We start from the raw sequence: 26,437 nt of genomic DNA, 5'->3' as shown, positions 1-26,437 counted from the left end.
CCCCCATGTGGTCTGGTGTCATTTGTATTTATTTGAATAATGGGAATGATGACATGTTTATTTTGTTTCCATTTGGTTTGAGTATATGAATTTTATTTTTATTTTATTCAAAGAGGATCAATTGTTTGTTTGAAATGTGTTGAAAAAGTCAACAATTTCTGTGCAATGTATTTATTTTTGTATTTGACACGGCTGTAAACAACCTTGTACGATCAAAGTCGATCAATACGTCAGTTCACAGAGACATGAGCAAGTCCTGGAGCCTCAGATCATCCAAACTGGGTCCTGATTTAGATTCATTACGCAATATTATTACACATTTATATTATGTAGTTATTTCCTAAAAAGGAGCTGTTATGGGTTTGATTTTAGGTTTCAGCTGCAGGTACCACATGCGAGATGCATCTTTATTTAATTTTTTTTTTATTTACTTATTCTGACACTTGCACATCCAGAGTTATCATTTTTGTACAGTACGCTGCTGCTGAGAGATACAAATTCTGAAATAAATGGGATTAAAATGTAACTGAATCAACTTGTCTGACCGGTGAACAAAGCAAACTCTGCGTCTCATCAAGCCACCAGAATGATAAAAGCTCTGACATGTTAGAAAAAGATTGTGATAGAAGCCGGACTTTGTTCCTCCACATGCGAGGTCGTCCCCGAGCCGGGCTCAAAGTTCAGGTCACGCGCAAAGTTTTGGTATTGCCTCGCGGAGTGTATTCGTGTTATCTCCCGTCAATCTGTGCTCTTAACTCTGTTCAAGCCGAGCTGATCTGAGATCCAGGATGACCCGTTGGGCCCGTATCGCTCCCCTCCTGCTCCTGCTGGGACTGTGCGTCCACGGTGCTGTCAGTCAGGAGGCTGGGGACCCGGCAGCAGCAGCAACACCTCCACCACCTCCACCGGCAGCACCGGGCCAGGCGGAGGAGGGCACACAGGCGGAGGATGAGGACGAGGACTGGGGAATGAACTCCGTCCGAGGCGGCTTCGAGGCGGTCGGCGGATACTTCGACTCCGTGCTGGAGTTCATGGGTGGACGGGATGGAGTGTGTCAGTACCGCTGCAGATACGGTGAGTCGGTTAAACTGGGTTTTTAAGGATTAAACTGGTGCTGGTATTGATCTTGTATCAGCCAGTGTTGTCCAGTAGACTGTCCTGTTTATTTGCTGAATTAATCTTAAATGAAATACATAAGTGTGTTAGATAGATAGATAGATAGATAGATAGATAGATAGATAGATAGATAGATAGATAGATAGATAGATAGATAGATAGATAGATAGATAAAACTTTATTAATCCCACAGTGGGGAAATTTTGTCGTCACAGCAGCACAGAAACAGTTAGGAAAAAAAGTGCACACAATAAAAACAAAAATACAAATACGTACACAATTAATAAGATAGATAAAAATATGTTTGTTTTTTTTAGAAAAAGTAAGACCAATGGATAAATACATACACAGGAACATCTGCTGCTTCTGTTGTTCAATAAGCACTTTTATAAATTTATCTTACAAAGTGCCTCGGATTAAAAACAAGCCATAAAAACAAAAACAACCTTGAAAATCAAACGAGCTTTAAAATCCAGCAACAGAACGACTGTTTAAAATAAACCACGTAAACAAAAATAAAACGGTCATAAAAAGAAATAAAAGTGGATCTCTAAAATCAAGTGAAATCAGCAAAGGCTCTCCGATAAAAGTCGGTTTTAAGAAAAGATTTTAAAAGATGTCACCGACTCTGATGACCTGGGTTCGTCAAGCGGCTGGTTTAGTGTCAGATAAAAGTCCTTGAAGAGTCAAAAGTCGACAGTAAGATCTTAAGATTAAATCGAAAACAAACTGGGTGAAAGTCCAAGGAGGTCTTATTCTCTGGGAGTTTTGTTAAAAGTTCTGTTACTAATAGATTTATGGTTGAGGTGTAAACGAGAGTTATAAAAATATCTCCCTGTTCTGCCTCACGCACATCTTCAAGTTCACACACACGCAGCTGCTTTGTCTTAATCACAGATATAATTAGATCCGCAGCACAGACAAAGACAAACTTTGCCTCCGAGATCATTTGTATTGAGTTTTGATTATTAAAAACGTTGTTTTATTTGCCAGTTAAAAAAAAAAAAGAAAGAAAAAAGACGATAATGAAATTGTTCCTTTTATAAATTTTGTCATTGACACGCAGTGATTAAGATGAAGAAAATAAATCAGATTCTCATTTAATTTGGACTTTACATTCAATTTCTAATATAAATGCATATTACTTTGATTATCAAAAAAAAAATCTCCGGCCACACTATTAATATTGATGAAATGTGTGTCCTGTCGATCAGAGCAGCGTATGCAGACTCTTCATCCAGTGAGTTAACTTGCAGTCTACTCTTATACTTAAAAGATAATTATTAGGATCTACAGCGATCTACTGATGTCGTAAACTCTCCCACTTATCATCTCCGCTATCACCTGGGAGCCGGATGGGAAGCGGACTTGTGACCCGTGTGATAGGAGAGGTGGGGGACGTGTCCGGCATCGTGTTAAACGGATAATAAGAAAACAGTGGGGGGGGGGGGTTTTCTACGTGCAAACGTGGATCTATTTCAAAAGCCCCGCAGGGTTATCAGACAGAGTCCGGCACGTCTCTACTCGGCCTGTTGTGAAAGATGACCGACACCTCATTACCTCGCTTCCCCTCTCAGGTAAAGCTCCCGTCCCTCGTCCGGGCTACCAGATGCCTGTACCCAACGGATGCAGCTCCTACTTCTTTGGTCTTCCTGTTCCTGAAGGGGTAGGTGTCCTCTCTCTATTCAGGGCAACTTCAAACAGAAATGTAATCAATACCGGTATAAAACAAAACAAGAAGCGGATCTACCTTCCTAAATGACTGTGAATACATGATTCGCGTGCAGCAGAAAAACCAAAACACTTCTCAGTTTCAACATTTGATTTCTTTGTTCATGTAAATAAAAACATAATGTGATGATTTGCAAATCACGTGAACCCATATTTAATAAACAATAAGACAACATACCAAATGTTGAAAATTTGTATTGCTTTATGAAAAATATATGCTTATTTTGAATTTGATGGCAGCAACACGTATATATACATATATATATATATATATATATATATATATATATATATATATATATAAAACGGTGCATCGGCTGCTCATGTAGGAAACAAACAACTTACTTTTAAAATATTCCACATTCACACAAAATGCCTTCGTTTTTGGAAATGCATCAGTTGATATTATACATTTTATTGCGGTGATAGTCATTTTTCTACTTGCACACAAACACATTAAAACATAAGAGATTTAATCTCTAGTGTATTATTACTCGGTAATATTATAGACTGTGCGAAGTAAAGTTCTAGAAAAGTGCACGAGACGCACAACTGCTTTTTCCGCTACTTCACGTCATAAATTGAATCCTTGAGCAACCAAAATCGAGTCTACTTGTATTAATTTTTATGCATTTTATCTGTTTCACCTCATTTATTTCTATATTTTTAAATGTTCCTTTATATCTGTTTTTACGTGAAACACTGCACGTAATTCTTTTGCTGTGAAGCTGCATTTCTTGTATGAAAGATGCCATACAAATAAAGCTTATTATTATTATTATTATTATTATTATTATTAAAACCCCCATTTTCTTTTTGCTGCGTGTCAGATGGACATGGGCATCCCCGCCATGACCAAGTGCTGCAATCAGGTGGACATGTGCTACGACACCTGCGGCTCCAACAAGTACCGCTGCGACTCCAAGTTCCGCTGGTGCCTCCACAGCATCTGCTCCGACCTCAAGAAGAGCCTCGGCTTCGTGTCCAAAGTCGAAGGTCAGTGACCCCCTTTTATTTTTTTTAATTTTTTTTTTAGGCCGAGCCCTTTCATCCTCACCGATCTGTCTCAACCTTCACCTTTAATATTTCAAAAAGCTGCGATCAAACTAATATTGCATCATTTTATCAAATTATTATCGAGATGCTGATGAAAACAATCAAATTGGTAAATTCTGTTCATCTCAGATCAGTCTGAGAATTTCATTTACAGCACACGGCGTCTATGTCCGACATGTTTTTTTTTTGTACTCACTGCCATTCATGTTTTCTTCTTCTTCTTCTTTTTCTCCTCGTCAGCGTGTGAAACTGTCGCCGACACCTTGTTCAACACCGTGTGGACTCTGGGCTGCAGACCCTACATGAACAGCCAGAGGGCAGCCTGCATCTGTCTAGGAGAGGAGAAAGATGAACTTTAGATTTACAAAAAAACAAAAAACAAACAGGAGTGCTGTAGTGTCTCAAAGGTTGTGAATATACTTGAGTAATTTATTTTGAAAGTTTTTTTTTTTTTTTTTTTTTTTTAAATCATCATTCGCAACACAACTTGGATGTTGTCGTTTTAAACTGTTCCCAACTGTTCTCGTCTTGTTCGTTGTGTTGGTCTCAGCAACACAAGTGGTAACGAACAGGATTTTGGTTTTGGATCGGATAACACCTTCAATAAATAACGCGTGTGTGCGTAAAAAGTCGTACTTCCTGTCATACTACCGTATATATAAACGTTATGCGTTTCATTTCATGGTATGCTGACATAATTCATGACTTCGTGTCAGATTGGTACGTCCACTAAACAGACTGCCTGTCGTTGGAAACTGTTCCAAAAATGATGTAATGCTCCCAGAGTGCATTAAAAATGGTGATAAAACGCAATTATGACTAACTCATGCCCTCTGTATTAATGGAAATGTTCTGGCAGTGTGGGATAAACAAACATACCTACCGGGGTGGATGGGGGGGGAGGGGTGGTTTAAACGTTCATGTTTTAAAAAATAAATCATTAAGAATTCATTTTCAAAATACATTTTGCGTCATCAAATTTATACATAAGAAAAAAGGCAGGATAGAAACAGAACGACAAACTGGTGACACTCGTAGAAATGTAGAGCTAAAATGAGTGAAAGCTTCATGTCTTAATGCACACCAGCAGTTATTTGTACAAAAATATTCATTTGTTTGAAGTTGTCGTTTACTTGCGAGAGTTCGAAGAAGATTCGGCGCAAATGAAGGAAATGTAACTCAAATTCAAAATGAATCAGTAACACACTAGACTGCATGTGTAAGTAGTGAATGTTGAAACATGAGGTCCGCGGTCCGCCGGGGATCACAACAGGTTCAGAGACAACGGTCCACCGATCTCTGCAAAAAGAACAAATGACAGTTACTTAAAGCCGCATAAAAATTACATGTATGTCATTAATGTTAAATGAATGTTATTACATAGGGGTACTGGTAAATTATACCAAAGGATAATTAGCTAACTATCAATTTGATTCAAACCAGAAATAGTCCCACACAGGGACATCATGTCTTCAATTCTTCGATAAAGAAACATCAGTATTCTGTCTTTTTTTTTACAGTTTCTAGTTTATTTTAGCCCGTTATATTTCCCATTAATATGTCTTTTGTGGCTCTTTTGGGTCATCTGAACTTTGTACTTCCCGCCACTGTGGTAGATATTTGGTAAAATGAGGAGTTTAACAAAACTGCACCTATTGTGGGGGGGGGGGAAAGCTCGAGCTCCCAGCAGCTGCAACCTGACTGCACCACAGGCCTGTCAATCAAACAGACACGCCCCCAAAAACGTGTCATTTTGAAATGTATTTTCTAATTAATGACGGGATTATTTTCAGATGGACCTCCAGAAAAACTAATAACAAGTTGCGACTTTAGCTAACAACACCGAGATAACTCGTGCACAAAATGTATTGACTTAGAATTAAATCTTTACTCGTTGAATGGGAGTCTATGGAGCCGGAGGCTCTTTTTGGAGCCGACCTCTAGTGGCACTTGGTGGTATTGCAGCTAAAGGCGCTTCCGTATCAGCCTCATTTTTCAGATCCGGAAGCTACGAACACTTTTATATACAGTCTACGGTCTGACTAAAAGGAAACACAGAAATTAGGCACCTGAAGCAACCATTTTACTACCTTTATCTCTGGATACTTGCCAGCTGACCTAATCACCAGACACGCATAATTATATTAGTGCCTCAATACGCAACTCCTGGTCTCCCGACTGAAGACTGTAAAGTTTGCCTGACCCACAGAGAAACGGCAACCACATTAATGGGAAACACACCGGGTTGAAATAAACGGGATTTTTTTTTTTTTTTTTTTTTTATTCTCTTACTTTAACCCAAATGAAAGGTCGAGGAGTCTTCTAGCTGCACGTCTTTGCAGTATTTAGAGTACGGGAGCTCGCCGGGTTTCTTTGTCTTCCTCCAGGTTTCCATCTCCGGCATCCTCCTCCTCTTCTTCTTCTTCTTCTTCTCCTCCTTCGAGCACTCCTCCCTCTCTTTCCTCTCCCTCTCCTCTTCCTCCTCCTTCTTCACCTTCTCCTTCTTCGCCTCCTGCTCCCTCATCTGCTGGTTAAATGCATCAATCTAGAAAAAATAAAAGTGGTTCAGGAGGACAAAATAACTTTGTAAAGTAATACCAAAATTTAAGGTTTAGTTTAACAGGATTGACAACTTTTTATTGTTGCCATGGTCTAAATATGAATTATTCTGTGTAATATTTTGCATGTACAAAACAAAAATATATCATTTTTAGTGAGCTGACTTGTGCACACAAAAGATTTCTTTCTCTTAAATATCAATAAAGTGTTTCAGGTTCAGAACCGTGCTAACAGCTAAAAACACTTCTACCTCAGAGTAACCTTTGAGAGTAATTTATAAAGTTTTCGACACAGACTCTATTATTATTTGTTGACTAAATTAGAAATTTGCGCTCCATCCGTAAAGCGAACGATAAGTGGAACGTAACAAACGGGACAGAACCTCATCTCAAATGATTTGGATCAGGGAGTCGACCAAACCAACACTGGACCGACCTTCCTCCTCAGTTTGGCCATAATTTCCTCCTCGGTTGGCGGCTCCTTCTCCTCTTCCTCCTCTTCTATCTGCTCTTCTACCTGCTTGGTTTCACCCCCCCGCGGTGCGCCGACCGCCGGCGCCGGCAGTCCACTCTTTCTTGCTGCCTTTTTTTGTTTCTGCAACGCCACCCACTTTAGTCTCCTCTTCTGTTTATTGAGGGCGTCCCCTCCTCTCCGGCAGCGGCCCGACGTGAGCACCGTCAGGCAGCGCCGCCTGTTCGTCTGCTCGGTGTTGATGACCGTCAGGCAGCGGCCCGCCGAGGACCCGCTCTGACCTTCGCTCTCGGCCAGGTCGGGATTAAAATACGAGACGGCGTCGTCTCGGGGACCTCGGCGAGGGTAAGTCCTGTCGGGTGCCACAGCGGCGCCGTGGTGCGGGTAGAGAAGCCAGCTGCTCTGTGGAGAAGGAGGAACGGCGTCCTGAGCGTACGACCAGTGAGAGCTCGCGGCGCTGCTGTAGGCGGCGTAATCCGAGTACTGGGACGAACTGTAATCTGGAAATGGGGAGGCGGCGGCGGGGTGAGGATGAGGATGAGGATGAGGAAACGTTTGGTTCTGTGGATACAGGTGTTGATAAGAAGGAATTTCTGCAGAGTGGATTTCGTCTTCGTGCCTCTGTGCGTCTCCGCTGTCCTGATGCGTCAGTCCATCTCTGCTTCTTTCTCCGGAGCGGCTGCGTTCGGACTTTCGCTTTTGTTTGTGTGAGGGGCTCCGACTGAAGCTCCTAGAGGTCGACCTCCAGGGGGAGGAGGAGGAGGAGGAGGAGAAGGAGGAGGAAGAGGAGGAGGAGGAGGAGGAGGAGGAAGAGGGCGACTTCCCGTCATCCCTCCGCTGGCTCTCCTGCTCCCCTCGGCTGTCAGTCCCCTGTCGGCCCTCGCTCTTCTTCCCGTACAGCCTCTCCTGAGTCCGATCTGCCATTTTGCTCATCTCCTCCACTTCCAGACTCAGCCCCAGAGTTTTGAGAATGTTCTGCAGCTGTTGGTGCTGCTCATCCCTCTTTGGGTTTTCCTCTTCCTCTTTCTTCCTCTTCACCGCCGGGGGGGACTTCGATCGACTACACGAGCCCAAGCTGCGCCCTTTTCTGCCCTCCTCCTTCTTCTTCTTCTTCTTCTTCTCCTCCTCCTCCTCGGCTTCAGGTAGAGGCGGCCTCTCAGCGAGGGGACGAGCGGGCGAGTCCGTCCTCGTCTCCACGCCGTTGTTCCGGCTGCAGTCCGGCAGCGAGGGGCCACTGTCCGACCACCGCCTCTTGCCCCCGAGAGGCGCCTCGGACTTCTTCTCCACGCCGGCCGGTGGACTGTTCACGAGCTCCTCGCCGAGAGGAAGATCATCCGCGTCATCGTTGACGATCCTGCTGAGCACGTTGATGTCCACTCCTTTGTTGAGCACGCTGAGGAAGCGCTGGAAACCTTTGTCCACGCTGTTCTCCACCTCTGCCGGTAAACTGGGCGGCGGCGGCGGCGGTGCGACAACAGGGACCTGAGAGAAGTCAGATACACAACAACCGTTTAAACATTCATCTTAAAAAGCAAAGTACCGCGACCTGTTTTCATTCCCGTCTCTTACAGGTTTGTGGGAACGAGTTCAGAGAGGCTGAGAGAAAAATAACAAGACGTTCTGGAAGTCTTTCAAATTAAATTCTACTTTAATCTATAATCAGGATTGTGGTGTGTATTTTAATAACGACCTGATGCTTGATTCGCACGAAACAAAAAAGCCACTGTATCGTAGCCCAGATGTGATTTTTCTTGACACCGTGATGGTGTTTAATAAAAAGCTTTATAACCAACCTGCTCACTGGCGCCGCTACATCTCCGCCTCATGAGCGCCTTCACTCGGAGCTCCAGCGGATGTTGTTGGCGCGGAGAAGCGTCTTTACTCGGGCTGGATGAGCTCCTTCTCTCCTCAGGTGACCGGACCTGAGCACGAGAAGGGAAATAAGAGTGTTTTTATGTGGACGGGAAGCACACTCTGAAAGTCAAGACTACAACTCCTCACCTTTGAGAAAAAGCTTGGAGGATGCCGCTGCTGCAGGATCTCCATCACCCGGCCTCTCAGAGCTTCACCTCCGCACGTACCCGACGGCTCGGTGCAGGAAACGCCCGGCGGCGACGTCTCGAACAGTCCGACTGTTTTCAAGGCGATGGCAGCTTTCTTGTGTATAATTCGGTCCTCTATGTCTCTGAGCTCCTGCTTCTTTCTCGTCAGCTCCGGGTCTGCCTCATCCTCCTCCAGCAGCTCTCCGTCCGGGTCCTCCAACCCCGAGTCCTTACTGTAAACGGAGGGAGGACTTTCTTCCTTCCGGGCCACTATGCTGCTGTGCGGCCCGGGGTATTCGAGGAAAGCGTCCCGGTCACCGGTGCTCCCGGAGGCGCTGCTGTGGACGCAGCTCTGGTGGTTGGGGTCCAGGAGTGTCTGCAGTCTTTGAATGGAAGCTGTCCAGTCGAGTGGGTTCATCGTGAAGTCTCTGAAGGCAGAAGCAATGTGGGGAGGGGGAGGAGGAACCAACGTGGGTTAATAACCACAGACTTGTATGAAATAATATAAACAATAATAACAAGCACCAACCAGATGACACCAATCTCTCCCAACAGTGAAGCTTACATGTTGACTGTTATAGACAAAAACAAAACTAACTGTGCTATTGTAACTTGGTATAATATGAATTATTTTGTGAAATATGACAGCATGATAATGCATATAATCATATCGTGTATATATTTAGCTTAGCAGGGGCAGCTAACAGACGGTTTACCTGGTCAAAACCGACTTCTTCTGCTACATCGCGATAAATATATGCTTTTCAAACGAGTCTTACTCTGACGGAAGAAGGATTAAATTCCCATATTCTTATAAAAAAAAATAAAAAAAAAAAAAACATTGCAGAAGGAGGTCAGGAAGACTGTAAAGTTAAAAGAAGAAAATAAATAAACAGCTTGAAGTGGGAGAGCAGAAGGGACCGAGGCTGACCGGAGCTCCCCGGTAGCGCTGTAAGAAATGGACGTGGTTAGCAGCGCCCCCTGCTGGACGGAGTACGAACACTGCAGGGATAAAAAAAAAAAAAAATACAAAAATACAAAAAAGAGATAATAATCAGCTCCTGTGAAGGTTTCCGATCGTTTCCAGGCTTGTTCTCGTGTTTTACTTCCCTCAAATGGAAAATCAGATTATGCACATTAAAAACAGCAAACATTTCAACTATCTGTAGCACTTTGAACACCTCGTGGTTGATGCTTCAGATGGACATCCGCCTCCCACACTGCATTCCCGTTTGGTTTCAGACAGCTGGTCAAGATATTTCAGCCACAGAAAACTGCTCTGCGTCTACTATTTCACCGTTTACCCTCCACCCCAAAGAAGCCCTCTGTGAATCTTTCCTCCCTTTATCTAGCCCTCACCTAATCAGTTCATTTTATGGACAACAATCATCATTTTTAAAACATTACACATGGAAATGTTGTTGTTTTTTTTAACCGTTTCCATAGCTCTAAAACGTCTCTAGCCAAGGTGACAGGGGTGAAAATGACAGAAATCTAAAGTCTCCAAATCATAACAATCTTTGATGTTGGGGTCGGTGTCTCCGTGTCGCAGCTAACGCTGCAAAATGTTTATTTTAAGCTTAAGCTCGTTAATGCAGGCCGTCACTCCTTATTCAATGTTCCTTGACCTCATCTAAGCCTTTGACACAGTGGACGACAATGTTATAATCAGCGACCTTAAAAACACACTGTTGGCATCGGTGACGAGTCCTACGTGTCCTCTTCCTCCTGCGTTATTACCTCAAGTGCAAGTGGACTTTTTTTAAACAAATCTTTTCCTTTCCCTAACCAGATAGTTTTAGTCAGACAGACTGAAGTGCTTCTTATGAGCATCTGACATTTTTTGAAATTATTATTCCTGATGTGAAGTTTATTGAACCTACAGACTTTGGCATATATAAATATGCAGAGAATATGTATATATATATGTATATATATATATATATATATATATATACATATATATATAGAGTGTGATTTACCTGCTAAGTATAGAAATAGAAATACTTACGTGACATGAGACACTTTAAAATCCTATTTAAAGTCCTATTCTGATGTTGTAATAAACCGATGCAGTCACACAACTCTTCTTCATCATTGACTTTGAATTATGGTTTAATATTATGCCGTTCAGTATTCATACAACAGTTTTCTGCACAGAAAATAAACCTTGACAACAGAAGCTTACAGTGGGTGTAGAGCATGTTTTGTGAACTGGTCAAAAACGGCGCTGAGGACAAATTTCAACAGCAAAAAAATCATAACGTATCAATTTATAAATGACAAAATCAGGTAGGCAGAGTGCTCAAATCAAATAAAAAAAAAATAAAAAAAACATCTCCTGGACACTATTTAAGTGTTTTTCTCCAGCGTGAACATCTGCAGGTTTGTCATTAAAGTATTGTTCACGTCACTGGTCCGGTTGATGTTCAAATATGTGAGATTTGCGGATAAAAATGGGAGATTCCCCCGAAGGCCCTGCGACACGTCGGTCAGTTCATGGAAGTCTCATTTTGAGCCTCATCCGGGCTGTTTGGTTTCTATCACCTGCAGACAGCGGCGCCTGATCGCTGGTTTGGATTTCTGTGTGCTATACACGGGTTTAAAAGTATTTATATTTGGTAGATTGAAAAGCGGTGGGTTGCTGAGGTGCGGCGGGAGGAAGGGCGTCGTTGGAAACACGTTCAGAGGTTGGGCACGGGGGTGAGGGAGGAAGGGAGGCAGGTGAGGCACGAAGAGCCCGGGTCCGAAAGGGGGCACGACGGGAGGCAGAGCGGGAGGAAAAGCGGGAGGAAAAACCGGACGGAGGGCGGGAGGTAAAGCGGGAGACAGAGCAGCGTACGGCAGCGAACAGCTGACCGGAGAGTACGTCGGCATCACGGGAGCAGCGGGCGGTTCGGTGCCGGCGTACGCGGGGTTGGTGGAAAATGTTTGTAATGCGGCGGTGCTTTCCTGAGAGTTAGTTTCACTCTTCTCGGCGTCTTGTGAAGCGCCGCTGCTCGTCGTCCCGCCGTATTCGTCGGACTGACACGGCTGCGCTCGGTGGGCCTCCGTCGCGCCGTAGGAGTCGTTCTTGGAGTAACGGTCCCCCGCTAGAGGGCTGACGGTCGATCGGCTCGACGAGGATCGACTTCGACGCCGGGGGGAGGGCGCTGGTCTCGCGCCGCCCTCCTGGCTCGCTTTGCTTTCCTTCTTCCCGTACAGCCGCTCCCGGATCCGGTGTGACATTTGTCCGAGCTCTTCGAATCCCAAATCCATGCCGATGGCCTGCAAAACGTCCTGCATCTGCCGGCGCTTGCGCTCATCTTCGGGCGTCAGCGTCGCCTTCTCCGCCACCGGGGGAGACTTGGACCGACAGCTCCGCCCGTCACCGCCGTCCTGCGGACACTTTTCCTCGGGCGGAGGAGGGCGCCTCTGCGGACTGAGGGACCGCTGACGAGGCTCGGGAGAAACCCGTCTGAGGGATCCCTCGCTCTCACTCCAGTAACACTTATTTTGGTGGCTTCCCGTTCCCCTCTCGGCAGAACCGGGAGAACACGGACGAGCCGCGGGTTTGGTGAAGGACCTCGGAGAAGGCGGTCGATCGTCGACTTCTGAACAGGTCTGACTCAGCACCTTGGTGAGGACGTTGACATTCACGCCCTTGTTGAGCACGTCGAGGAACCGCTGGAAGCCCTTTGCCGACTTCTCCTCGGGAACAGAAGCGCTCTGGGTGGTGGCATCACTCTCGAAGGACTGATGGGAAACACACAGAGGACACTGTGTTTACAGAGGAAGTGAGGTTTTAGGAAAGGTGTCTCCAACCTTTTTTTTTTTTTTTTACCTCCGAGAGCTATTCATGTTTATAACATTTATTAACATAGCTGAGCTCCACTCAAACCAGCTGAAAATAACAACTAAATACTCAACACAAACATTTTGTATTACAGCAACATATGCATGTTTTTTTCGGCATGCTTTTAATTTAAAGAAGTTGCGTCATCCAGCCGACATGCTGTGTAACTTTGATCTCTCGCTCACTCTGACAGACCCTCTTTATAGCTCCCCCCGCTGTTGCAGTCCAGCCAAAATCATTGTATTCATGTTATTAACCTAATTTCTGAGCAGCCGTTTGTTTTCCAGCTCAGTGTGAGAGTCTCTGATGTGTTTCTGTCCTCTGATCTCTGTGTGTCTCACTGTGGGTGGAGCTTCACCTCTGCTGCACTGACACTTAGACCAAAGCAGAAGCAAATCAAAGGATGGATTTTTTTTTTTTTTTTTTTTTTACTTCAGGGTGTTTCTAAGTGCGTGTTTGGAGCTCTGCTGGCTGAAACCGCACCTTCTTAAACATGTGAAATCGCGGCGGATACGCGGTCGACGCACCTGTCCGTTGGATCCACTCAGCGTAAACCGTGTCCTGCTTTGATGATAATCTTCAGGGTACATCGATGCGGGAGGGCTGTCGGTCTTCTCTCTGGGTTTGATGTAATTCTGTGAGGTAAATTCATGTTATTATTAGAATGCAAAAGACAAAAACACCCCCGACACCCATTTAAAAAAAAAAAAAGGGGGACTAACCTTCGTGGAGCGATCCTGCGATCGTGTCCTCTCTTGTGAACGCTCCCCGCTCCTTTCACGGCCGTCTCGATCTTTGTAGCAGCCGGACGACCGCCCGTAAGTCGACTCGTCGTGCCGTTGCATGTACGTGAACTCCTCGTTCCGATGCCCGTGTCTCGAGTCTTGAGGCGTTTTCCTGTATTGGAAATTCTCCTCTCGCGGCGGAGTGTCTTTAAACTCCTTGTTTCGATGCGCGTGTGAAAAGCTGTCAGCTGACTGGCGGTAGGTGTTTTCCTCACACCTGTATCTGTAATCCTTTTCATCATCCTCCGCAAGCCTTCGCCATTTATTTTCAGAGTCGTCCCGGACGGGCGGGGACGCGCGTCTCCTCGCCGGGCTCATTCTGCTCCGGTCCCTGTCCGACGAATCTTTACCGTACGGCGAGCCGCTGTACTCTCTGCTTCTGCTCGTTCTCTCCGCGCTACCGCGTCCCTCCCCGGCGTATTTGTGATAGGGATCCCGCGGCGCGTCCCGGTGCGGTTTCCGTCTGTCCTCGTATTCATCCCACTGCCGGGAACTTCGGTCGCCGTGCTGCCGCCTGTGGCCGTACTCGGACCTGTTCGAGTACATTCTAGATTCTCACCTGAAAAAAAGGTGACAGGGATTCAGTGCATCTTCAACTGAACTGCAGGTGGGAAGACGGGGACAGATAACGTCAAGGGGGGGGGGGGGGGGGGGTAGTAAACAGAACAGATAAATAGTACACGGAAATAAAATAAATGGAGCATGGCTCAAAAATATATATATATATAAATATAAATATTCCTAAGAGACCGTCTGTGCTGAACTTGGAGGCTCTTTGTTGGGCAACACACCTACCTGGCCCACCATCTGATCCATTCACACCTGCTTTAACATTTACAACATCTGGAGCCCCCCCCCCCCCCCCTAATACTGACAGCACTTGTGTTTTGATGTTTCTAAAGTAAATTACCAAAGAAATTCCACTTATGTCTTTTTTTTTTAATGATTTATGACATTATAATTGTTTTATACGGCACAAAAAAAAAGATATGATTGAGTTCTTTTACTTCTAGTAATGATTGTGCTATTTTACACCACTTTTTTTTACACTGGTTCAGTATAAAAAAAAAAAAACGAGCCCACAGAGGTTCAGAGGCTTTAAACAGATTTTAGTCTGACATGAAGCCTAAAATAAAAAATTAGAAAATTAACACACTCATTTCGTCTCGATTAAAGAATAAAAATCCCAATAAAAAAATGTACAGCAGGTGATCTCAGCTGTTGGCTAAAACACAATAAAGTAAACAACTGATTTATTTTCATTCTGAAACTAAACTACATTGAAAAACACAAAAAATAAAAATAAAAATGATGGAAAAACATTTATTACTAACAGGAGACCAAACTGTGTTTTGGCAAGAACTAACCAGGCTGACAAGAGACGCTGTTCTTCCACTAATTGTTCAGTAAAAAAATAAATAAATAAATAAAACTACCTGCTGTTTACATTTTGTTTAATTTAATTTTGTTTGTTTAAATGTTTACATTTGAAATTCGTGCTGAGCTCCGACGGAGAAGTTTGTACATATTAGCATTAGCATCATTAGCATTTTTAGCTTAGCATTGCTTTAGCCAGGAATATTTATTTTTATTTATTTTTTTTTTTTTATCAAACTTACAGTTATTATCACCGGCAAGCGAGTTTGTCCAGCTAACAGCGACGTGTTTGTATAAATCATCTCGGCCTCGCGTTCAGTTTAATCGGTTTTTATCAGGATCGCAAACGTTTTAACCGATTTAGCGACTCTCAGCCGACTGAACGTTAAATTACCTTTTCCGTTGGACGACTCCACTTTCTCTAAAGAGGGGGGGGGAGGGGAGTTAAATTAAACCACGGGTAAATGTTTTAAACTATGTTTTGCAATTCATAAAAGTGCCAAAAGATATGAAGAAAATAAAACATGTTTTATAGCAGTTTGCCAACATTTGAAAGCAATTTGTGCCCGAAGCCACCGGGATATGTTAGGTCTTTCACCCCCCCACCCAACGCCCACCACTCGGGTTGGTGTGTACTACCGCCACCTCTTGGCTGGAGGGTGAACAACCTCGTGTTTTATCCAACTGGGTTTAATCTGCAAGTAAATCTTACAAAATCAGAAATAAATGTCAGATTTTCTCACGGCAGGCTTCTAGTAGTGTTCAGATTAACTCACGATACACATTAAAATAATATGGTTTTCAGCTATTCAATGAAAGCATCACAACATCGTTCTAAATATATTGCGAATGTCTTATTTTACTTTGCATTGAATATTAAAACAGTAATTGAGAACTTAAACCTTCCTTTAATTTATATCAAAGCAAGAGAGATAGATGATGATAATAAACTCCAGGAAGGAGACAAATGGTTTTCAATTTTTACCAAACTATTTTTTGAAAATTAAGAATACAAAAGTATTTTTGGGATAACTTGTGCTGTCAGAGGATATTTACAAACAAACATGACTGGAAAACATGAATTAATTAATTTTTTTTTTGAACATTTCTGTTGTTGCTCACAAACAGTCATATGCTTGGAGCATTAGCATTATCTTCATTATCTGAATATGCTGCATGTGTAAAATAAACAACACGTTCATCATTTCAACTCGATGTCATGTTCGGATCTTGTTTCTGCTGCTCCCAAGTGGCCCAAAAAAAAAAAAAAAATCAGTCATCGTGAGTTGAATAATAGTTTTAATTTACCTGTGAACATCTAACGAGGTCCAATGAGTTTCAGAGGCTTTAATCTTCAAGTAGAATTGACACTAATGGTAAAATCCGGACCTGCAGGTGTCTCTAAAATGAATGAAAAATCCAAAAAAATCTAAACACTCATTCGTTTTTTTCTTTTTTATTCGACAGGCTGATCGTGAACTGTGTCCGATCGTCCCTGCAGCTTCGTCTTTAGTGTACGTGTGACCGAAGAAGCTCACCACACACTCGGGGCAGACTATGCACCTTCTTTATTAGATCCTTCCCTACAGGCAGCCAACAAATGACAACCCATTCATTTGCGAACAAGAAAAAAACAAAACGTTAAAACGAATGCCATACTCACTGTATTTTATGCAGCGTCGCACAGCTCTACGTGGGCGCCTGCGTAGTCTACGTCTTTAAACTCACTAATGAGGTGCAGCCATTGCTCCCTGGGTGATACAGATGATACAAATGCTCCAATCACGTGTGCCGGTTTAGACATTTAGGTCTGTGTTGATGATGGAATGACGGGGGTGGGGGGGGGTCAGAGGTCAGAGACTCGTGTTGTGAGGCGGTGGAGGCCAATCAGACGAAGGACGCTGGAGTTTTTCAACATGTCCCGGGGGGGGGCCTTCTCCTGCCACGCTGCGAGCGCCGGGGGTGTCCACCTGAGGGCGCTGTGACAGAGGACAGAGAAAACGCAGCTGGTGTTTTAGCAGCTTATTTATCCTCACAGCAGCAAGCGCACAAGTGTGACTTTCACGCAGGGATATTTCTGAATGCGAGAAGTTTCAAGTTCCTACATTCGCTGTGACCTTTTAATCTGACTTTCTAACTGTAGATGTGTGTTTTACGTGCTTCGCCTCTGCAGGGATGCCGTCAAAGAATCACTGGCTGGTGCCAAAAATACACCAGAAGACTGCTAAAATCAACTTCATGTGCACTTCACAGCTGCCTGCTGTCGGGCTGTAACCAGGTCAGGCTACAGGATCCTGGTCAGATGCGTCCGTGTTATAACATTCAGTAATAATTTGTACGAGGAGAGTAGGTTCCTTTTTCAGACTCTTCAAGAATAGGATTAAATCAGACTCTCTTTTCTTAACCCACTTAATCACCACATTTTTTTATTCAAATAAACATTTTTATTTATATAAAGAATTGAGTACAGGTGTTTTACACTTTTCTCAGACTTCCCTAACACACAAACTTTTTTGATTTTATGTTGGTTAAGTTAATGAAATTAGGTTTTATTAGGTTTTATAATCGGGTCACAAACTAATTTACACCTCTTACGAGCAAATTATATTTGCAGGAATACAATTCTCAAAACTAAGCCCCAGTGACCATTGGGAAGACGAGCAGGGTGCTGTATGAGGGCCACTTTGTTGAAAGTTTCCAGGGAGCGCTATTTAGCCATTTTGCAGCACTGCAGGCCTATAAAAGATTTATATTTTTGCCACCTCTGACACGTGAGATTTGGAGCATACTTTAATCTTCAACAACAACAACTTCCTGTGTTGGTCTGGTTAATTCTGTTTGTTAAAATACAACATGTAAAATTGGCAAAAATGGACACTAAATTCAATATGGCTTGACTACCTGTTGAGTTTAGGTGGCTACGCACCACCCCTGAAAGCAGTCTGCACTTTAGGGGGCGCTGTCGAGCCATTTTGTCACACCCATGCTTGAAATCAATATTGCCTGTCAATTTTTACCAATTATGACGTGTGCACCAAGTTTCGTGAGTTTTCGAGCAGCTTTAATCCTTCGAAAATGCAACTTATTCGGGAGATGAAAAAGAAGAAAAAATACTTCCTAGAAAAACAACAGGGCCTTTGCAACATTTAATGCTCGGGCCTTAGATATGACAGTTCTGGTTAATTAAAGTGTTTTTACGTATTTAGTTTTGTACAAGTCTGAGTCCGAGCTTTCCAGCTTGTTGCACGACGTTGATACACTTCAATTAACATTTAAAAGTAAAATGTTGTTGAACAAAGCCAAAAATAAAAAGCACAGTCAAAATTGAGACAAGTGAGATGAAACAGGTTAAGTTGTGCAAAGATCTGTATGTCTGACTTAGTCTTTTGGTTCTTTTCACACCACAATAACCAGCTGTGCAACTAGGAGAGATTCTTTATCACAGCCAAGCATTCGTGTTCAACTTTCTTGGCATCCAAACCGCATGTTTAAATTAAAGAGTCATTCATCAACAATTTCCCACCTCCTCACTGGTAGAACTTGATCTCTGTGTCCACGCAGTCGAAAAACAAGTCCCCGAGTTCGTCTCCGGGTATCTCTCCGCTGAGCATGGCCGAGATCTCGCTCAGACACTGCGCCTCCAGATCCCTCAGGATGTCGTACACGGCGAGACCTGCATCCTGAGCCGGAGAGCAAACACAGGGAGAGACGTCAGAATAACAGGGAACACCTCGGTCAGACGTATGACATGAAAAAAAGATATGAACAATCCCCGTGCGTGAAAAGTGCTACTGGGTTTTGCACACAGCTTGGAAGACAAGGGAATTATGTTTTTATTTTGTCACTCTTCGACACAAGTCTTTTACGCCTTTAGCAAATATATCGACATTTAAACCAACACAGACATCCCAAATTATTGTTTTGAAAGATTTTTTCTTGTTTTGTTTCAGTCTTTTTTTACGAAAAGCTTCACTCGGTGAGAAAGGAGCTACTGTTGGCCCGTTTAAAAACAGTCTGATTCAGCCAGACATCTGTGGTGGGAGTCGCAGTCTTAATAACAGCAGTTACACACCTGCTGTCACACACACCTACATTTCCTCTACAGGCAAATGAGCAGGACGCTCGTACAGAATCTGGCTGCACAAAACAACAGCCAATAGTAACAGAATGTACTGAGATCATACTCTTTCTGTTAAGTTTAAGTGCTTAACTGCTTTGTATTAGCATTAAATATATGAAACAAAATGCATCAACCAAACAGCCAAATTAAACTGTAATGTGGTTGAAGGTAAATAATTGAAAAGTAGCCGGCGAGACTGCTTAACTTTTTAATGAGAAAAATAACTTTCTTTAATTTACAAATGAAAAGCTGAAATTGTTATTAATGTAATACACCAGTGCTCACTCAATTAAGCCTCCAATTCAGAATGTATCTGTCGCCATCTTGCTAGTTCGGAACAGGAAGTAACCATATTTGGACGAGCTGGGGGAGGAGCAAGCGGTGGATCTGACTGATCTGATTGGAAACGAGACGATACTACGTCCCGCCCACCGATAGCCGTAACCTGACCGCACCACAAGCCTGTCAATCAAACAGACACGCCCCCAAAAACATTTTTAAGCTTATTTTCTAATTAATGACAGGATTATTTTCAGATGGACCGCCAGAAAACGAATAAGAAGGAACGACTTTAGCTAACAACACCGAGATAACTGGTGGAGAAAGTTTTGACAGACAATTTTATGAGAAGTTGAATGGGAGTGTATGGCTTTTTGGAGACACCCTCTAGTGGCCCTCGGTGGTATTGCAGCTTAAGGCACTTCCGCATCAGCCTCATTTTTCAGAGCTGGAAGTTACGCCTACTTTTATATACAGTTTATAAAGTAGCAAAATCCAGGTTTAGGCTTTTTCCAAGAAGAATGGAAACTCTAAGAGCTGCCAGATGGGCTTCTGTAAAGTAAAGAATTAGTGTCTGACTACTTTTGTAAAACGGAGATTTCATTTTTCAAACAATTTTTATCATATTATTGCTTTGGGTCTATGTAACTATGGGTTACTGAGTTTAGATTAACAAAGAAAGGTCAATTGTATTCCTTTAAAATTAAACTAGCAATGAAATAAAGTGTCTGAATGCTCTCTGAAGCGGCTATTAAGTTACAACAACCGAGTTCTTGTTTATCTCTACATACAAACACCAGGTTTCAGTGCACATAGGACACCGGCCTTCCTGTGACTTCCAGTTGACCTCGTAATCATGCAAGTAATCTCAGACAGGACTTTAAATGCCTAAATGAAAAATGATCTTGAAGCACTTTGGTTGTACAGATTGAAACCCTGCTCTTTGGTGTTTAAATGTGCACTTGTAGTGTGTTTATGTTTAGTCTACCGTGATGTCATTGCGTCTTGTCTGCACTAACGTTGAGGTTGCTGTTGTGTTTTTTTGCTCCGCGCTGGGAGTGTCGGCCTGTAATTTATCATCAACAACCAGATCGACTCTGAATGTAGATGGAATAAATATGAACTTGTCGCTCTGCCTGGATCTGTGCGAGACTATCATTGACCTAGGTCATGCGTCAGTGCCCACCGGGTTGGTCTCCATGGTGTTCAGCGCCACCTGGTGGGCCTTGTACAGGTCATGTCTGCGGTCCACCTGGCTCTGAAAGCGAGGCTGCTTCCTGACGGGGTCGTCTGGGCCGAACTGTGGGGAGACCACCCTCGACACTGAGTTGGAACAGTCCGAGAAGATAAAAGGCTTGAATATAGACCTACCGGGGTGGGATGGGTGGGTTGACATGGAGAGAGACGGGAAAGAGAGAAACCAATACTCAGAAAAGTCCCATCTCACCCAAAGTTGAGATGCAAAGTAGGAAAAGCAAAGATGAGGAAGGAAAGAAAACTGGTGTCTCAACATCCTTGTTAAATATGCATGTTTTATGCTTTGGGCATATTTATTCTGTAGTGCAGTCTTTTGCTTTTAATATTAGGTTGACTTGTGTGTTTTCCATATTTTCTACCCCCAATAAATCAGTTACTATAAGCCCCTTTTGTGACTTGCATTGTTTATTCAATAAAGCTATTTCTGCTAATGCTAACGACTTTGTTTCTGATGTGTTCCCACCTGGCATTAACTTCCGGCCTCGGGGATTCAACCACCAGTGGTCAGCTCAAAGTTCAAGTGTGAACGCAGCCAAGACCGAGATCCAATCTGTTTAGATCACATTCGGAGGTGTAAGAAAAACACAGGCCGTCTACCTGACGCTGGTTTCACCAAAGACTCCTCTGGGTTTAGTTCTTTTTTTTTTTTTTTTTAAATCAACTTAGTTTGTATATATAGCCAGGGAATAGCCCCGCCCCTGCGCACAGTTCATTTATCCACCGCAGCGCACAGCCTGACAATTCAATAATCTAAGTCTGAACCTACATGATTGGGTTGAGTCTGACGGTTCAGGTTGTGAATTACAAACTCGAGCGTTCAGACATTTACTAACTTGAAATATGTCATAAATTTTGAACAGACGAAGCAATAAAATGAGGCTAAAAAAAAGCAAGGAAGTCTCCTTCGGTTAAATAGCTGTTGCTTTGACGGCTCTCCTTGTGTTTCTGAACGATTTCACGTGTTTATTTACTTGTTTAGTTACGTGGGGTACGTGGTCATTTGCATATAGATCAGGAAACCAATCACAAGTGGTCGTTAATGCCAGGTGTGAACAGGCAGCAATGAAAACATCACTTTCATTGCAGTTTTTTTTTTTTTTTTTACCTAAAAAGAAGCTACGACACACCTGGAACACAACTAATATGAGAAGTTTTTGCAACCTTATCCAGTGTTCCTCTAGTTAAACAATATTTCAACCCCTACTACTAAGATTGAATGAAAGAAATGAAATGCACCTAAAACACAAAATAAATTTCTGATAATTTCCTAAAAGTTTCCCAGAAGAGAGTTATGTCAATATGTACAGGGTTACATCAAGCATCGGCAAAATAATTTTTTTTTTAAAAGGTGGTGAGACTATTCATTCAATTGGATCAAATAGTTGTGTTGAACTTATCATTGATTTTTAGCACAATTTTCCTGATAAAACTAGAGTAAACATGTATTCATTGCTCACTTACTATTGGAAACACTAAATGAAAGTTTGTAACAGTTTAACCTTTCATTTAATTGGAAAAATCTACCGGAATTAGAAACTTCTGGGCCCTTAAAGTCAGATATCTCGACCCATATACGAATACGTTGGAGTATAAACTGGTTAATGTGGCATTACCTGGTGTTCAGAAACTAGATGGAGTCTTAGTTTAGTTGGTGACAAACCTGGAGGGGTCCGGGGTGGCAGTGAAGAAGTGGATGCACGGCAGGCTGGCGTCTCTGGGCAGGATGGACACCATGCTGCCTGTGGTGCAGAAACCTCCAGAGTCCATGCAGATGCCGCTGGGCTTATCCCTCAGGATGGACATCATCACCTCCGCCGTCACGGAGCCTAAAAAACACGCCGAGGACAGACACACAGAGTGGGCGACAGGCAGAATGCCAAAAGAGGAAAATCCCCGACGGCAGAGTGGGAAATGTACCGTCGTGCTGTTGGAGGAGCTGCGTGCCTCCCTTGTAGCGCTGCTTGGCCAGCTCCATCCTGGCCGGCGGGTTCTCGGGGCTGAACACCTGAGAGAAGTTGAACTCTCCCTCTCCGTCCCACCAGCCCTGAGCCTGGGCGACGCTGCGCAGCTCGGGGTGCTCCGCCGAGATCTCGGCGCCGATGGTCAGCTGGTTGGAGATGTTCTTCACGCCCTCTGAAAGGAGCAGTTAGCGTGTCAGGACAGCCTCACGATGTCGGTTGAAGTTACGACAGTCTTGGTTCATACACGCCCATAAACCTTTTAGTGCCAAAACTTTTACACATCTTCACACGTACCCGAGACTTTCTGCGCCACCCACAGCCGCCCGGCGGTCTCCAGCACCCAGGCCTCGTTGCGGTCCACCAGCAGGAAGGTGTTGTGGTAGCTGAAGGGCTCGGGCTCCTCCCTGCACTGCCCCCCCTGGCCGTGCTGCTCCAGGAGGACGGTGATCGCCATCAGCGCTGCCCAGGCGCTGTCGCCGCGCTCCAGCCCGAGTCTGGGTGATCAAAACGCACGCCGGGTGATGAATGAATTTACTTGTAGCTATCGTTTAATCAGTTTGACAGGGTTTTTTTGTTTTCTGAACATGCTCATACGCTGCGCTGGCATGTGTTTCGCAGGAATCAGTTCGAAGATCACTTGGCAGCTCTCCATGCCGGTTGAGTATTTTTATACACAGCGATGAACAGATACGGGCTGCTCGTCAACAGCACTTACTCCACCTGTCATAACATGCTCGAGACGATCTGCGCTCCCTTCTGATCAAAGCCCGAGAGGATTAAGTCAGAGCCTCCGCTGAATGCATCTCATCCATATTCTATTTAATGAGGATGCAGCCAGCAGTCAGATTAATTCTCCTTTGTTTGATAAGCTTATTTTGATCCAAACATGTTTCTGAGAGAACAAATGAAAAGGCTTTCTGCAGCTCACCGGACCAGGTCCATGCCCAGCAGGGCCTCTCCGGGGGCCACGGCCTCCCGGGTCCACACCGCCTCGTTCCCGATGCACACTCCCTGGTCGTTGGCTCCCATCTCGGCCCCCCACATCCAGGCGGGTTTGCTGAGGACGACGGCGTGCGTCTGCTCCACCTGAGGGATCTGGATGTACGTGCACTGCAGATAAAAGACGCAGGAGGGAGAGGTTTTGGTTTAAACTGCGGGCTCATTGCATTTTTAACAAAGATTTCAGAGTTCTGTGTCGGCCTGCAAAAAATTAAGCGCGACGTGTTGGGGCTCAAAAGTGACCAGAAATCGAACCTGCCAACGAGGATGTCTGAGGCAACTTGAAACAAAGACGCTGTTGTATTGGGGTTTTTTTTACCAAAGAAATGAAGTTTCTTTTTTCAAGCGTAGCAACCCGGTATCACGGCAAAGCGTGAAAAAGAAGCGCCAGCCCGCTGCAGCAAACCTTTATCCTTAAAGCTGCTGTGACAACTCAATTTCCCCGCGCTGGGATTAATAAAATCTTATCTTAAATAAAAAGGCTGAAGTGGAAAAAAACAAACAACTGAGAACAATACTTATCAAAAATCAATATTAGCTGATATTTAGGATTTTGTAAACTCCTGATATCAGTGTGAAATTCTGGTATTTAGATTCAGATATAAAGCAGAGCTAAAACATTTTTACTCGAACTGCACAGAAGGTGTATTAACTCCTCTGTTAAAGGACAGTTTTACTTTCTTGAGAGTTCGATGAGAAAACAGACAACAAGAAGGCACATAACCTCCATAATTTAAAGAAACATTTAACGTGACTTTAAATTTCTCCCCCCCCCCCCCCCAGTTTAAACTAAGCCAACTGTCTCCTGCCTGAAGGTTCATGTTTAACAAACAGATGCGAGAGTGTTGTAGACCAACTCGTGCAACTCCCTGCAAGAAAGCTAATAATTAACACATCTAGACGTTGGTGTAATTTGCAAATACGACCACTATAGGATGCTAAATGTACGAGAAAGACAAAGAAAACTGAAATAAAAGGGGAGCGGCAGTCGTTAATGTGCATTTCACATTAAGGCCACTCTGCAGTATGCAATATACAATTCTGATGGGAAAATTTTTTTTTTATATCAGAACTATGAATTTATCCAAGCAAAAACAATAACAGCTTTGAGAGCACATTCCTGGCTTGATTTGCAACCAAAAAGTCTAGTTTCATGAGCAAAAATCTGAATTATATGACCAAAACTAACAAAACCGTAAGCGCATATGTGTGTAATGCAAATAATTTGATCTATTTTTACTTAAACACTTGATTTTTGGTTGCAGTGCAAGCTAGACAGATCCATTTTGCTGGATAGAGAATTCCATCACTAATTCCTTACCCATTAACCGGTAGGAATGTAAGTACATGACGTCTGTGTGTAAATGATCAACCTCAAACTCCAGCCTCAGATAGATTAGATTTTGAAAGGTGATTTTTGATACTTGAATTTGGTGGGACTGTGGGACTGATTTTTTTTTTTTTTTGTACCTCCAGCGCGGAGCCCTGAGGGTGGGATGCTGCAGGATAGTGGGCCACCTCCTGCACCTCATCCCGCGGACGGTCCGAGTTCTTCCCAAAAACCACGTGGTCATCAAGCGAGCCGGGGGGCAAGGACACAAAACAGTCGCATGACATGGGAGCTTCTGCCATCCTGCAACAACAACAACAAAATACACCAGTTTTGAAGTGAGGGGAAAGAATTCAAACTGATCAGATGTAAACAAGCTGATGTCAAACTAATCACGCAAGAGTCTGACAATGCGTTTGACATCCAACCTCCCTCCAGGGCATAATGTGCATGTGTGGAGTGAAGAGGAAGAGCTCCTTCCACTCCCCACCGTGCCTTTTTTTTTTTTTTTTTTTAGTGTGCAAAAAGTCAGATTCAGCCGGTGCACTGCCCATCCCTTTCACACAGGGATTAGGCGCCAGTCTTGTGCAGAGCACTTTATTGACTGTAATCTGCACAAATCCGACCGCCACGTTGCTCTGTTACCGCTTTCCTCGCGCCAGTTTTTCTTTTTTTTTTTTGCGACCGTGAATCGCTTTTCATTCCGGAAATAATGTCGCCCACCCACCCCTCAAAAAAAAAAAAAAGAAAAAAAAAAAAAGAAAGAGTGATCAGCAGCTGCAGCACCGGCGGCGGAGCTCGGCGTGGGATCAGTGTTTCTTACGGAGATAAGGCCCCAAACGCGGACACTTCGCGACTCTCTCCGGAGCGAGCGACGCGCCTTTCGCTTCGTGTCATTTCGCCTTTTCTCGGGAGGAGGGGAGAGCCGAGCGCGAGGTCGAATTTAAGGGGGATAATGGTCAGTAAACTCGAGCTAGGCGGCGGATGCTGCTGCAGAAAAATTGTTTACCTTTTTTTTTTTTTTTTTTTTTTCTCAATGGTTGAGAGCGGACAGGCCCGGCTGGGAGAGAGAAGGCAGGTTGGAGCTCCCGAGTCACGTGACCGAGAAATCCAAAGGTCTGTACTTAAAGGTCTCGTCTCGTCTGGCCACAAGCACAGCTCACCGTCTCACGGAGTCCCAAGTCCACACCTGTGCAAAGCTGCACGGCAGGCCTTGCTGATGATGATGCAGCAGCTCTTCATCATGAGTCTGCCCCCCCCTCCCTCCCTCCCTCCCTCCGTCTGTTCAACCCGCAGCCGACACGATAATTACAACTAAATTCGTGCTCGTAAATCCTGTTTTTTTAACACTCAAAAGTTCCCACTAATAAGACATCAATAAAGTAAATTTCCCTCTTCTTGCTTTTTTTAATTTATTGGATATATATATATAGAGAGTGTGTAACTGTATAATTAAAATGCCAAATGGTTATCAGCTTCCCTCATGAGTTCATGTCTGTGTGACTTAAAGGATGAGCTG

At 43.8% G+C, this 26,437-nt stretch overlaps 4 protein-coding genes across 9 annotated transcripts; 1 reads left to right on the top strand and 3 right to left on the bottom strand.

Moving 5' to 3' along the window:
- Positions 1 to 434: 434 nt before the first annotated feature.
- LOC138208871 (group XIIB secretory phospholipase A2-like protein) lies at positions 435 to 4,372 on the top strand. The gene is made up of 4 exons (XM_069167071.1): positions 435 to 1,074; positions 2,694 to 2,782; positions 3,678 to 3,843; positions 4,144 to 4,372. The coding sequence occupies exons 1-4, from the start codon at positions 789 to 791 to the stop codon at positions 4,260 to 4,262; spliced, it is 660 nt and encodes a 219-aa protein (XP_069023172.1). The 5' UTR covers positions 435 to 788; the 3' UTR covers positions 4,263 to 4,372.
- LOC138208869 (zinc finger protein 318-like) lies at positions 1,282 to 9,912 on the bottom strand. 3 transcript variants are annotated; one of them, XR_011179127.1, is made up of 7 exons: positions 9,692 to 9,912; positions 8,935 to 9,403; positions 8,727 to 8,855; positions 6,898 to 8,415; positions 6,196 to 6,448; positions 4,100 to 5,202; positions 1,282 to 2,810 (listed from the first exon to the last, which is right to left on the bottom strand). XR_011179127.1 is itself a non-coding variant. In XM_069167069.1 (6 exons), the coding sequence occupies exons 2-5, from the start codon at positions 9,391 to 9,393 to the stop codon at positions 6,197 to 6,199; spliced, it is 2,358 nt and encodes a 785-aa protein (XP_069023170.1). In that variant the 5' UTR covers positions 9,394 to 9,403; positions 9,755 to 9,912; the 3' UTR covers positions 4,864 to 5,202; position 6,196. The 3 variants fall into 3 exon arrangements, 2 of the variants coding, with proteins under 2 accessions (XP_069023170.1, XP_069023171.1); XM_069167069.1 differs by lacking the exon at positions 1,282 to 2,810 and having other exon boundaries at positions 4,864 to 5,202; positions 9,755 to 9,912; XM_069167070.1 differs by lacking the exons at positions 1,282 to 2,810; positions 4,100 to 5,202 and having other exon boundaries at positions 6,383 to 6,448; positions 6,845 to 8,415.
- A 1,162-nt stretch (positions 9,913 to 11,074) lies between these two features.
- Positions 11,075 to 15,424, bottom strand: LOC138208924 (serine/threonine-protein kinase PRP4 homolog). Of its 2 annotated transcripts, none has more exons than XM_069167158.1 (4): positions 15,367 to 15,424; positions 13,533 to 14,154; positions 13,338 to 13,445; positions 11,075 to 12,710 (listed from the first exon to the last, which is right to left on the bottom strand). In XM_069167158.1, the coding sequence occupies exons 2-4, from the start codon at positions 14,139 to 14,141 to the stop codon at positions 11,496 to 11,498; spliced, it is 1,932 nt and encodes a 643-aa protein (XP_069023259.1). In that variant the 5' UTR covers positions 14,142 to 14,154; positions 15,367 to 15,424; the 3' UTR covers positions 11,075 to 11,495. The 2 variants fall into 2 exon arrangements, with proteins under 2 accessions (XP_069023259.1, XP_069023258.1); XM_069167157.1 differs by lacking the exon at positions 15,367 to 15,424 and adding an exon at positions 15,215 to 15,355.
- Positions 15,425 to 16,525: 1,101 nt separating this feature from the next.
- scrn2 (secernin 2) lies at positions 16,526 to 26,158 on the bottom strand. Of its 3 annotated transcripts, none has more exons than XM_069167156.1 (9): positions 26,082 to 26,158; positions 25,059 to 25,221; positions 23,518 to 23,699; positions 22,884 to 23,083; positions 22,546 to 22,761; positions 22,289 to 22,454; positions 20,558 to 20,738; positions 18,496 to 18,652; positions 16,526 to 16,951 (listed from the first exon to the last, which is right to left on the bottom strand). In XM_069167156.1, exons 2-8 carry the CDS (start codon positions 25,218 to 25,220, stop codon positions 18,500 to 18,502), a joined length of 1,260 nt encoding a protein of 419 aa, XP_069023257.1. In that variant the 5' UTR covers position 25,221; positions 26,082 to 26,158; the 3' UTR covers positions 16,526 to 16,951; positions 18,496 to 18,499. The 3 variants fall into 3 exon arrangements, with proteins under 3 accessions (XP_069023257.1, XP_069023256.1, XP_069023255.1); XM_069167155.1 differs by lacking the exon at positions 26,082 to 26,158 and adding an exon at positions 25,928 to 26,010; XM_069167154.1 differs by lacking the exon at positions 26,082 to 26,158 and adding an exon at positions 25,742 to 25,820.
- Positions 26,159 to 26,437: the final 279 nt, after the last annotated feature.

Source organism: Embiotoca jacksoni, unplaced genomic scaffold (assembly GCF_022577435.1).
Source record: "Embiotoca jacksoni isolate LCO1_2020_lvr unplaced genomic scaffold, fEmbJac1.0.p SCAF_4, whole genome shotgun sequence".
Lineage (NCBI taxonomy): Eukaryota > Metazoa > Chordata > Actinopteri > Embiotocidae > Embiotoca > Embiotoca jacksoni.
Note: the sequence above shows the minus strand (reverse complement) of the source record. Positions and strands in the feature narration are given on the sequence as shown.

Bases quoted from the DNA above. Each gene is read 5' to 3' on its own strand.
- LOC138208871 (XM_069167071.1), top strand. From the start codon at position 789: ATGACCCGTTGGGCCCGTATCGCTCCCCTCCTGCTCCTGCTGGGACTG. The intron at 1,075-2,693 runs GTGAGTCGGTTA...TTCCCCTCTCAG, and splicing joins TCAGTACCGCTGCAGATACG to GTAAAGCTCCCGTCCCTCGT. The intron at 2,783-3,677 runs GTAGGTGTCCTC...GCTGCGTGTCAG, and splicing joins GTCTTCCTGTTCCTGAAGGG to ATGGACATGGGCATCCCCGC.
- LOC138208869 (XM_069167069.1), bottom strand. From the start codon at position 9,393: ATGAACCCACTCGACTGGACAGCTTCCATTCAAAGACTGCAGACACTC. The intron at 8,856-8,934 runs GTGAGGAGTTGT...TCTCGTGCTCAG, and splicing joins CTCCAAGCTTTTTCTCAAAG to GTCCGGTCACCTGAGGAGAG. The intron at 6,449-6,897 runs GTCGGTCCAGTG...TATTTTTTCTAG, and splicing joins TGGCCAAACTGAGGAGGAAG to ATTGATGCATTTAACCAGCA.
- LOC138208924 (XM_069167158.1), bottom strand. From the start codon at position 14,141: ATGTACTCGAACAGGTCCGAGTACGGCCACAGGCGGCAGCACGGCGAC. The intron at 13,446-13,532 runs GTTAGTCCCCCT...TTTACCTCACAG, and splicing joins CGCAGGATCGCTCCACGAAG to AATTACATCAAACCCAGAGA. The intron at 12,711-13,337 runs GTGCGTCGACCG...GTTTCCCATCAG, and splicing joins TGAGTGGATCCAACGGACAG to TCCTTCGAGAGTGATGCCAC.
- scrn2 (XM_069167154.1), bottom strand. From the start codon at position 25,815: ATGACACGAAGCGAAAGGCGCGTCGCTCGCTCCGGAGAGAGTCGCGAA. The intron at 23,700-25,058 runs GTACAAAAAAAA...TTTTATCTGCAG, and splicing joins CTCAGGGCTCCGCGCTGGAG to TGCACGTACATCCAGATCCC. The intron at 18,653-20,557 runs GTGGGCACTGAC...TCTCCGGCTCAG, and splicing joins ACACCATGGAGACCAACCCG to GATGCAGGTCTCGCCGTGTA.